At 45.3% G+C, this 12,336-nt stretch overlaps 1 protein-coding gene across 1 annotated transcript in view; it reads right to left on the reverse strand.

The window, feature by feature from the left end:
* Window positions 1-12,336, reverse strand: part of AFF1 (ALF transcription elongation factor 1) — a 268,126-nt gene that overhangs the window by 211,816 nt on the left and 43,974 nt on the right. Inside the window, exon 2 of the mRNA XM_082265696.1 lies at window positions 1,975-2,095. Coding sequence (XP_082121822.1) covers window positions 1,975-2,095 — 121 coding nt within the window. The remainder of the gene's footprint in view (window positions 1-1,974; window positions 2,096-12,336) is intronic.

The following is a 12,336-nucleotide window of genomic DNA, read 5'->3' on the forward strand; positions in this document are numbered from 1 at the left end:
TCTAATTGTGAGTTAGCCAGACTCCGTCAGGGCAGAGTGAGCAGCAGGCGGCAGCTTGTCCTGGCGGCGGCGAGGGCCCTCTGATTAAAAGAGACCTCGCACTTTCTGTCTGCTCCGGGTGCGCTGCGGCCAACAGTGAGCTGCGCGGTGGCGCTCGCTGCTACGGTCCAGAGTCCAGAGTTACCGTAGCTTCGGGGGCCTTGTTATCGGGGAGACCTTATGTTCGGGGGAGGCCTTATTATCGTGGAGGTCTTATTTTCGGGGGGGTGCCTTATATTTCAGCGAGAGGCAAAACTGTAAGTAGGTCTTATTTTTGGGGGACGTCTTACTTTTGGGCAAACAGGGTAGGTTGGGAAGAGGCTTGATGCCTCTCCTTTTCCCTCTGCAAAGTACCCTCCCAATGTTGAAGCACATGGCACGGTATGGTAGTATAGGGGAGGTGGTAGTGAGCGTGCACTCCTCTCCTTACACAGCTCTGCATACCTAGATAAAACGTTTTATGAATTTTTGTAGGACCCCACGCTGGACTTTTTTTTTTTCTTAAACAACCAGTACAGTGTGGGGCTTTTCTAAAGATTTATAAAAAACACTCTTACCTAAGCATGTAACCTGGGTTGCCAGAAAATATAAGGGGAGCAAATGAGGGGCCAGCAACTCCCCCCCCCCCCACCTTAAACCAGATCAGACCACATTTCGCCAACATTAGGGGGGTATCTTGCAAGGAAGTGGACCATCAAAGCCTCCTTCTTTGCAAGGCACCTTGTCTCCATGCTGAGGGGACAAAAGGCATCATCTCCAAATTCTGTCCTTCAAAAAAGGATGCTTGGATGTGGGAGAGGGGCTTATCAAAATCTAAAAGCCCCTTTTAGAATAAAGATGGCCCTCAGATATCCTCCCTGTCTGGAGTATGAGATACATAGCCCATGTTACTCATTACCAAAAAAAAATAAATGAAAAAATAAACAAACAGAGACACAATGTAATTTTTGGTGGGAATAAAAGGATGTCCTATGTAAAGCCAATGTTAGTCACGTCATCCAGCATTCCAGAGCCACATCACTCATGATTAGCCATCCGCCACCAATGTGCCTACTCCACAGTAAAACTGGTAAATTAAAGACCTAAAAATCTATGGCCTATACCCTACAGAAAAATTATGCAAAATTATACTGACAGGTAAATGTTTGCATATGTGCTGACATTTGTGCATGAAAAATAAATTTGTCAATTCTGTCTCACTGCAAGCTAATGCTAAATAATAAGTGAAGTACTTACTGTTGGCTGTTTGCTGCGGTTTTGATTGTTTTTACCAATCCAAATGGGTTTTGGATGCAATATGTTCCCAAAGCAGGCAATTCTTCCTGTCATCTTAATCATTGTGATCAAGCTTGTTATATAGCTTTGTGCTGGTAAAGAAGGCCGACAAATGATATCAAAGCAGCTGCTGAACATTTTTGTCAAAAATGTTAAAATTCCTGGTCCAGCACAGATTTTGCTCAAAAAAGATGCTGTACAGACGTTAGAAGGGTAAATCTACTCACAACTTACCCATCATCGGTCCATCCCTGTGCCCCTCCTAGAACAAAAATTGCTTTCTACGTGTCCTTGGGCTGATCAATGCAGGTACCAATGCTGTTATTATCTTCGGCCGGCCATACACATTGCAAATTTCCATGGTTGCAGGAAAGAAATTCGAACAATTACTCCATCAACACAGTATTGACAGGGGAATCAGCAATTGTTTTCTCCTGGTGGGGGAAGCCATCACGCCGGGAGAAGACCGTGAATAACGCTAGCGGCTATATCAGCCACTAGAGATAATCACAAGAGAGTCCGGCAGGCTGGTTGTACCAAAGTTGGTATATTTAGCCTACCCATTAATGGTTAAAATCTCATCTGGTTCCTGCTGAATGGTCGGTCTTACTTTATGTCACATTTAAATAAGATAAATGGTCAGACTAGGCACACAAATACCTTGTAAGGTTCTGGAAAAAGTGGTGCATTATCACTGAATGGGTGTCTCTCTTGTAGAATCTCCTGATTTCGTCTCTCACGTTCTCTGATTCGAAGTAAATTCCTCTCTTCATTGTATAAGCTGCCAAAGGATAAAAAATAAAAACTGGTCAGCTTTTTACACTTCAGTACACTATCTACAAATGATATAATATTATTTATCCGCACACTATATACTTCCTATATGTTACCTCCATTAACTTATTTAAATCATTTTCTGTCCACATTTAAAATATATAAAAGCAGTCATAAAAAAAACACACGAAAATGATGTCTCAGACACAGCATATATGCAAAACAAAACAGCAGCACGACAGTTCATTTCTTGGTATTTTTGCTATACTCGGTTTTCTTTTAATACGATTTAAATGATTATTTGCCTAAAGCAATTAGTTAAAACATAAATTAAATATTTCATTATTATTCAAAATATATTGGGATTTTTATGGTGTCAAGACATTTTTTTGAAGAAAAAATTGTAACTTTTATTTTACATACATTAAAAACATATTTAAAAAGAAGTTTACATTATCCATATATAGCAAACCACAGCAGTTACGGTTTCTGCCATATATGCTACACTGTTGTTCCTCTACATGTTTCGCCGACAATGGCTTCTTATGGAGGAGGAGTGTTATTAAAAATATATTGGGTTTTTTATGGTGCAAGACACAATTATTTTCTTTAAAAAAATATAAATTTTATTTTACATAAATGAAAAACATATTTAAGACATACTATCATAAGAAATTTCACATATAACTTTACATACAATTTTCATAGGCAGAAAAATCAACTTTTTCAAGAAGTCTGCTATTTATATCTATATAGATCCGTCCAAAAGTCATGCTTACCACAATCTTTGTTCACAAATATACAGTCCTTACTTCTAGTTTAACGTTTTAGTTGTTATCAGTTCTGATTTTTTGATTTTAAAAGGTGGTACGTAAACAGCCATAAAAGGAGCAATATAGACCTGGCTTTAAAAAAATAGTAAGGAATGTATATTTGTGGACAAAGATCGAGGTAAGCATGACTTTTGGACGGCTATATATATATATATATATATATATATATATATATATATATATAGTGGTTAGCACTTTCACCTAGCAGCAAGAGGGTCGGTGGTTCGAATCCCAACCACGACACTACCTGCCTGGAGTTTGCATGTTCTCCCTGTGCCTGCGTGGGTTTCCTCCCACACTCCAAAGACATGCTGGTAGGTTAATTGGATCCTGTATAAAATTGGCCCTACTATGTATGTATGAATGTGAGTTAGGGACCTTAGATTGTAAGCTCCTTGAGGGCAGGGACTGATGTGAATGTGTAATGTATATGTAAAGCGCTGCGTAAATTGACAGCGCTATATAAGCACCTGAAATAAATTATATATATATATACACACACACACACACACACACACACACACACACACACACACACACACACACCTATTTCTTGAAAAAAGATTTTTCTGCATATGAAAATTGTATGTAAAATTATATGACATTTTCTTATGATTGTATGTTTTATATACAGCACATAAATAGGAATTGGGCAACACTCCTCCAGAAGAAGCGGTTGTTGTGAAACGTGTAGAGGAACAGTGTAGCCTATATGGAAGAAACAATAACTGCTGTGGTTTGCTGTATATGGATGATGTAAAATTCTTAAATATGTTTTTAATTTATGTAAAAAAAAATTTATATTTTTTTAAAGAAAAAAATTGTGTCTTGCACCATAAAAATTCCAATATATTTTTGATAATATTACATTTAGGGATGCGGTGGTGTCACAGTCCTGCATGCGAACGTTTTTACATCGTTTTAAGCAAGCTCCTGGCTGTATCACACTGAAACAAGCTGCTGACCGGGATCTGTTGGGACACAGAGCAGGTGGATCAGACTGTCTGGGCATGGGAGTGACCACGGGACAGGTTAGGAGAATGGTAGTTTTGTGATAGCTGTATAGTGTTGGATCTCAGTATACTCTACCCTTGTGCAACAGAGTCTCACTTCTGGGTCTTACTTTACTAAAAGCAATGTCTTCCATAAAGAGAAGTAGGGGGGGGGGGGCACAGCAGGGTAGGAGCCTAGTGTCCCCACATGAGGATTGAACAGTCCTAGTCTGATTCCAGCTGTACTCTCCTCCCCTGATAGACCTGAAGCTACTAGCCAGTCTGAGCCATTGCGCTTGTCAGGTATGGTTGCTACCGCCAATCCCTCTGTATCTACCTATGTTACAAAGGACGATTTGGCATTTGCCTTGGCTGTCCTAGAAGGTAGAATAGCCGGCATGATTGCTTCTGTTTCACAGGGCGTGAGCAAGCGGGGTAGATCCCCCTCTCCTGTACCCGAGCTCAGCAAGGATACAGCAGGGCTTCCGTGCTCTCAAAACCTTGCAGGGGCCTCTGGTTTACAGCAACTCTTTTTGGCTCTGAGGAAGGGGGTTTGCCCCTGAAACACGTCAGCCTAGACACAGCAGCCTCATGCAGGACACTGCATACCATTCAATACAGTGCGGTTCCTTGGCTACCTTGGAGACTTTATGTGTATTATGTTGATGTGTGTCCATACACACCTGCTTTGTGAGTATAATGTAGACTTTTTAACATTTTAATACATTTTTAGTGGTAATGCACTAGGTCGGTGCGCCCCTTTTTTCTTCTTTTGTTGCCTCTGGTTTACAGCCAGATTGGGCAGAAGACATTGAGGAGGTAGCTATGGGTAACTTGGAGGGGGAACAGGCTGAAAATGGTACCTCTTCTGAAGATTCAGATTCTGAGGTACCATTTACGGCGTCTCTCTCAGAGGTTACTAATCCAGTTCCTTACTGAAATGGTGCGGGCTGGATTTAAATTACCTCCCCTGGAGGTATCAGAGGCCTCTTTTTCCTCTGTGGGATCTTTGTGTCCTCAGCAGAGTTCCCATGCTTTTCCCTTACACCCTCTACCAGAGCAGTTGAAGTATGAGGATTGGGATCACCCTGACAGGTTGTTTATGCCTCTTAATAGATTTTCTTTGCTATATCCATGGAGAAAAAATTCAAAAGGAAATGGGGTATGCCATCTGTTGATGCTGCCATTTCTTCTGTGAATAAAAATTTTACCTGTCCAGTGGACAATGCTCAGGTCTTTAGGGACCAAGCTGATAAAAAGCTGGAGTCCTTGCTTAAAGCTTCTTTTTCTGTTGCCGGATCTGCTGTTCAGCCAGTTGTGGCAGCTATAGGAATCTGCCAGTTTTTAAAAGACTATATTAAAAAGCAGACTAAAGGTTCTATCCAAGAGGAATCTTTGGAAGAATTGGCAGAAATTCCTTGCGCTATTTTTCTATTGAAGCCCTCAAAGATTCCATCCATCAGATTTCCCGGGTTGCCCTTCTCTCTGTCCATATGCACAGAGTTCTGTGGCTTAAAAATTGGTCAGCAGAATTATCTTGTAAAAAACTGCTGACATCCATCCCCTTCCATGGGGAACATCTCATTGGGGAGGATCTGGATAAATGCATCCAAAAGATCTCAGGGGGGAAGTGCCCTATTGCCGGTAAAAAGGAGGAATAAAAGTCCATCCTTTAAGGCTCCTAGCGTTACTGTTCCCTCTAACATATCCCTATCTAAGCAGTTTTGATGGCCTCATCCGCCAGGTTTCAGGAAAATTCAGGTTCAAGGTCAGAAAAGACCCTGGGTCCAAAAACCTGGTAAAACAGGCTCCAAGTCTGCCTTATGAAGAGGCACCCCCACTCACTCGGGTGAGGGGGGGGGGGGGACTTGCTCTTAAGAGCTTGGAAAAAGGTGGTTCAGGACAAATGGGTCTTTCCCATTGTAACTTAGGGCTACATGATAGAATTCAGGGAGTTTCCTCCTTTTTGTTTTCTCAGTCTAAAGATCCCTGAGTCCCCGGTAAAAAGGGAACCATTGTTCCGGGCTCTGGAACACCTGTGGGTACAGGGTGTAATTGTGGAGGTTCCAACCAGCGAAAGGTTCACAGGGGTTTTACTCAAACCTCTTTACAGTGCCAAAACCAAATGGGGAGGCAAGACCTATTCTGGATCTCAAAAGGTACCTGACCGTTTGGTTGTTCAAGGAAATCAGTTCGCTCGGTGGTAGTCTCTCTAGTAGGAGGACATTTTTTGGGTTCCATAGATGTCAAGGATGCATACCTCCATGTGCCAATCTTCAAGTCGCATCAGAGGTTTCTGAGGTTTGCAGTAGGGCGTAGGGCAGTGCCATTTCCAATATGTAGCTCTACCGTTCAGTCTGGCTACAGCTCCCGAGTGTTTACAAAAATCTTGGCCCCGGTGCTAGCGTTTCTAAGTTCCCAAGGCATCTCTGTCATGGGTTACCTGGACGATCTACTGTTAAAGAATCGTCAAGCTTAGGGCTGACTCAAGACGTGTCCTGAACGATCCAGTTTCTAGAGATTTTGGGTTGGATTATCAATCTAGAAAAATCCACCTTAAAGCCTGTTCAAGTCATGGAATATCTGGGTCTGGTTCTCGACACAGCTTAGGCAAAAGTTTTTTTTTTTTGCAGTCAAAAAAGGTTGTGGCTTTAAGAAGCTTGGTTCGGGTTCGTAGAGAAAAAAAAAAAAAATGTTTCCCTCAATATGACTATGCATGAGGCTGTTAGGCAAAATGGTGACCTCTTTCGAGGCAGTCCCTTATGCTCAATTCTACTCCAGACTATTTCAGAACTGTATTCTCTCCGTTTGGAACAAGAAGGTCCAAGCGTTGCATTTCCCAAGGTCTCTTCCCCCGAGCGTCAGGCAGGATCTGTCTTGGTGGATGATTCTTGTCAACCTAAGCAAGGAAAAAATCTTTTTTGCCAGTAGCCTGGAAGGTTCTGACCACACAGACGCCAGCCTGAGCAGCTGGGGGGGCTCTCCTGGAGGGTCTTTCTGTCCAAGGGACTTGCTCTCAGGTGGGGAGATTCTTGCCCATCAACATCTTGGAAACCAAGGCTCTGTGTCATTGGACAATCAGGTTGCAGGGGTGTCCTGTCAGGATTCAGTTAGACAATGCGACCCTGGTGGCTTATATAAACCATCAGGGGGGCACCAGAAGCCAATTGGTTCAGAAAGAAGTGAACCAAGTTCTGACATGGGCAGAGAGGGATGTTTCTGTCTGTCAGCAGTATTCATCCCGGGTGTGGACAATTGGCAGACTTTCTTAGTCGTCAGAAATCGTGTCCAGATGAATGGTCCCTGCATCCTGAGGTGTTTCAGCTGATCTATCAATGTTGGGGTACCCCTGACGTAGATCTACTGGCATCCAGGTTCAACAACAAGCTGAACAATTGTTTGTCCAGAACCAAGCATCAGAGTGCTGTCGGAACAGATGACTTTGTGACTCCTTGGTCACATTTCAGCCTAATGTATGCATTTCCTCCAAACCAACTTCTGCCACGGTTGTTGAGCAGAATTCAGATGGAAGAGAAGCCGGTGATCCTGGTGGCTCCTGCGTGACCCAGGCAGCTTTGGTTCGCAGAGGTTGTGAGGTTAGCCGTGGAAGAGCCATGGTTGCTTCCATGTTGTCCAGATCTGCTCTACCAAGGTCCAATATTCCATCCTGCTCCCCGGTCGCTGAATTTGATGGCCTGGCTATTAAAACCAGACTCTTGAAGGATCGGGGGATCTCAGGCTCGGTTTTGGCTACATTAATGCCAGCAAGCCCGTCTCAAGGAGAATTTATTATAGAGTTTGGAAATCCTAGATCTCTTGGTGTGAATCCAAAAAAAGGCATCCTCGTATGTCATTGCTAGAATTCTTGCTTTTCTTCAGGTAGGGAGTGCTCTTAAAATTGGCATTAAGGACCATTAAAGGTCAAGTCTCAGCCTTGTCTGTTTTTTTTGAGAGACCTTTAGCGACGCACTCTTTGGTGCGGACATTTATGCAAGGTGTGATTGGCATGGTTTCGCCAATTAAGCCACTCCTGTGTCTTTGGGACCTGAATCTTGTACTCTTGGTGCTGCAGAGGCAGCCCTTTGAACCGATCAGGCAGATTCCCTTGATATTGGTTGCTATAACCTCGACCAAGAGGGCCTCAGAGTTAGCAGCTCTTTCCTGGAGGGAGCCATTTTTGATCATCAGGATAAAGTGGTTTTTCGGCCTCATCCATCTTTTTTGCCAAAAGTGGAATCAAGGTTTCACCTAAATGAGGATATAGTTCTGCCTTCCTTTTTTCCAAATCCTCAGACTCCAGAGGAAAGATTATTGCATTTACTAGATGTGGTACGTGCAGTTAAAGTCTATTTGATGTCATTTGCATTTTTTGTGTTGCCTAGAAAAGGTCAAGCGGCAACTACTTCCACTATCTCTAGGTGGATTCGTGAAGTCATTGCTCAAGCTTATTGCTTAAGGGGTAAGGTTCAGTCTTTTAAGTTAAAAGTGCATTCTACCAGGAGGGTGATTGCTTCTTGAGCAGTGCATCATCAAGTATCTATGCCTCAGATTTGCAAATCTGCTACTTGGTCTTCAGTTCATACATTCACAAGGTTTTAAAAAGCAAGTGGATGTTAGAGCCCGAGAAGGGGCTTAGTTTGGTATTAGCGTGTTGCAAGCAGCACTACAAGTTCATATGGTTCTTTGCCCAGGGGCAATTATGTGATTCTGTGTCCCCTCCCCTCAAGGGCATTGCTTTAGGACATCCCAGATAGTCATTATTACCTGCTCTGTGGCTGTGATGTACGATAAAGAAAATAGGATTTTTCCTACAGCTTACCTGTAAAATCCTTTTCCTGGAGTACATCACAGAACACAGAGGTCCCTCCCCTCTCTTTCTGGGACCTCCATTGCTTGCTTCAAAAAACTGAGATTGTTCAGGTTCATTGATGGACAAAGCTCTCGATCTTAACCATTGGGACGTCCCAAATCAGTGTTAAATATTAGGGGTGGGAAAAATAAATTCTCAAGGCTGACTACAGCCAACCAGGTAAACAGGAGCTCAAATAAAACTGGAGCTCACCTGAAAAAAAAAAAAACAATGCACCCTCAAAGAGGACCAGGTCCTCTAAATAGCTGCCTGCAAAACCTTGCGGCCAAAGGAAGCATTCGCAGATGCCAACAAATCCACTTTATAGAACAACTTTGTGAAAGTGTGCACCGACGACCAGGTGGCCGACTTGCAAACCTACGTCACTGACGCCTGATAGCGGAAGACCCAGGAGGCACGGAGCACCTGAGTAGAGTGCGCCTTGACAGGGAAAGGAGGAACCTGACCCCCGAAGGAAAAGGCCTGAATCACCGTCTGTCTGATCCATCTAAAGAAGGTCGCAGAGGAAGCGGACAACCCTTTCCAAGGCCCATTCATGAGCACAAATAGTGAGTCTGACTCCCTTAAAAGACTCTGTAGCTGCCAGGTACACCCTAATTGCCCGGACCACATCCAAGGCATGCAAGGCAATTTCCTTTGGACGTTTGAGAGAAACGACAGACAGGGACGAAGAACCACCAAGGTGAACGACAGAATAACGCCGCCAATTCCGACAACCTGTGCGCAGAGGTGATAGCCACCAAGAAGGCCACCTTCTGGGACAGAGTAAGCAGGGGAATCTCCCAAAGAATCTCAAAAAGGAGACTTCTGGAGGACTGAGAGCACCAAATTGAGGTTCCAAGGCTGCAACGTAGACCGCACAGAAGGGGCCTAGTGCCTAACTCCCTGAAGAAAAGTATGCACCAGGGAGTATGTGGCCAAGGGCCGTTGAAAGAAGACTGCTAAGGACACCTGACCCTTAAAAGTACTCAAGGCCAGTTTGTGCTCAACCCCCCGTTGAAGGAAGGTCAAGATCCGAGCCACTGAGAAAGAGCGAGGATGAACCCCAAGAAACTCACACCACGCAATATACAACTTCCTAGAAGTAGATTTTCCTAGCTTTTAACAGCGTTTTAACAGCGTTGGAATCACAGACTCAGACAAACCTCTATCCCGCAGCATCTGGCGTTAAACAGCCAAGCCATCAAAGCCAGCGACTGTAAAGCAGGATGAAAGATTGGCCATTGGGACAGCAGATCCTCCCTGAGAGGAAACTTCCAAGGAACATCGGCGATCAGCCGCACCAGATCGGCCTACCAAGCCCAGCAAGGCCAGTCCGGGGCCACTAAGATGACCGGTATCCTTTCTGCCTCAATCCTGCGTAGAAGTCTTGGCAGAAGCTTGAGAGGAGGGAAGGCGTAAATCAGGACGATACTGACCCCATGGAGCCACCAGCGCATCTATGGCGTCCGCCAGATGATCCCGTGACTGAGCCACAAACCTCTGCACCTTTCTGTTGAGCAGAGACCCCAACAGATTCACCTCGGGGGTGACCCACCGGAGCCACAACTGATGAAACACCTCCAGATGAAGGGACCACTCCCCTTGGTCTAACGCCTGCCGATTGAGGCAATCCGCCTTCTAGTTTTCCACTTCGGGAATGTGTACAGCAGGGAGGGCTGGAACAAACCGTTTTGCCCACCTTAGAATGCTGGCTACCTCCAGAGCCGCCAGGACACTTCTTGTGCCCCCTTGGTGATTGGCATAAGCCACAGCCGTGGCATTATCCAATTGAATGCACACTGGACATCCCTGAAGACGATACGTCCAATGGTACAGTCTGAATGCTCTGAGTTCCAAGACATTGATCAGTAGTCTGGACTCTTCCAGTGTCCAGATCCTCTGAGCAGAATTTTTGCTGAGGACGCCTCCCCAGCAGGACAGGCTGGCATCCATTGTGACCACTGTCCAATACAAGAAGAGGAGGAAGGATTTGCCAAGCCAAAGAACGAAGTCACCATATCAGGAACACCTTTGTTCCCCCCGCTCAGCCGGATCCGATTGTCCAGAGACTGCGGAGTCTTGTCCTATTTGACCAGAATCTCTCTTTGCAGAGGCCTCATATGGAACCATCCAAACGGAACCGCCACGAACGTAGGCACCATCAGGCCCAGCAACCGTATGCAAGTCCAGAGGGATGACCATCTGCTGGACAGCAGGAGATGAATTGCAGCCTGCAATTTCTGGAGCTTGTCCAGAGGAAGGAGCACTCTGGCTAGGGCCGAGTCCACAGTCAGACCCAGATAGACCAGCTTTGTGGACAGAACCAGAGCAGACTTCTGAAAATTCAGAATCCAGCCGAACTCCCTCAGAGTTCGTATGGTGATTTCCAGGTTTTCCACCAGAGCAGTAGGAGACTTCTCACAGAAGGAGGTCATCCAATTAGCCCAGTACCACGATCCCCCATTGGCATAACAATTCTGGCACTTTTGTGAAGACCCGAGGAACAGAGGCGAGACTAAAGGGTAACGCCACAAACTGATAATGTTCCTCTCCCACGACAAAGCGAAGGAAGCGTTGGTGACCAGCACATATTGTAATGTGAAGCTAAGCATCCTTGATGTCGATAGAGGCAAGAAAATCCCCCTGATGCAGGGATGCCACCACTGTGCGAATGGTCTCCATTCAGAACTTCTGCAACCGCACAAAGCAGTTCAATGCCTTAAGGGTCAGGATTGGATGGACCTAGCCTTCCTTCCAGGGAACTGTAAACCGGTTTGAGTAAAAACTCTGAAAACGCTCTGAACTGGGACAATCACCCCTTAAAGAAACAGGTCTTGCAGCGCCCCAAACAGACCCTGCAAGCGGTCCGGGGACAGGCGCGAGTTGGAAGGAAAGAACCTTGCCGGGGGGGGGGGGGGGGGGGCAAGAGGTAAACTTGATCTTGTAGCCAGACCAAATTACTTTGTGGACCCACTTGTCTTGTGCCAGGGAAGTCCACGGGTCTGGAAACCAGCGAAGACTTCCCCACATCCCAGATACGGGTGAGGGCGCACGTTCAAGCTCAAGGAGCCTTGTCCAGGGGTCTGGAGAAGCCCGCTCCTGGCTTGCCAGACCAGGTTAATTTGGATCCTCCAGACGAGGCCCTGAAAGGCTTTGAGCCTTTGTCAGTCAACCCTGAGGGACGAAAAAACGTATGAGCCAAGAAGTCTGCAACAAGGGTCCTTGCCCTTAGTAGCCTGGGGAGTAAAGGTACTTTTTCCCCCTGTGAGACCTTTAATGATGTCATCCAGGGAGGCTCCAAACAGGCGATCTCCTTGAAAGGGGAGATCAGTCGAGGCCTTTTATGGAAGTCTGGTACACAGATCTGCATTTGACCCAAAAGACATGCCAAAGGACCACTGCTGAAACAGATAAACTGTAGCCCCTGGACAAGCTGGTCCGCCAGCTCATCAAAGGCAGGGGGGAGCTGTTCTCCCTTCAGGACACAGAGTAAAAGCTTAGCCCACTTAGAGTTTGCGATACCAGGACAATGGTGAATACCGTTCTCAGTGTCGAACCAACCAGAGTGTAC

The sequence above is a fragment of the Pelophylax lessonae genome (genome assembly GCF_965119305.1).
Source record: "Pelophylax lessonae genome assembly, chromosome: 1".
Classification (NCBI taxonomy): Eukaryota; Metazoa; Chordata; class Amphibia; order Anura; family Ranidae; genus Pelophylax; species Pelophylax lessonae.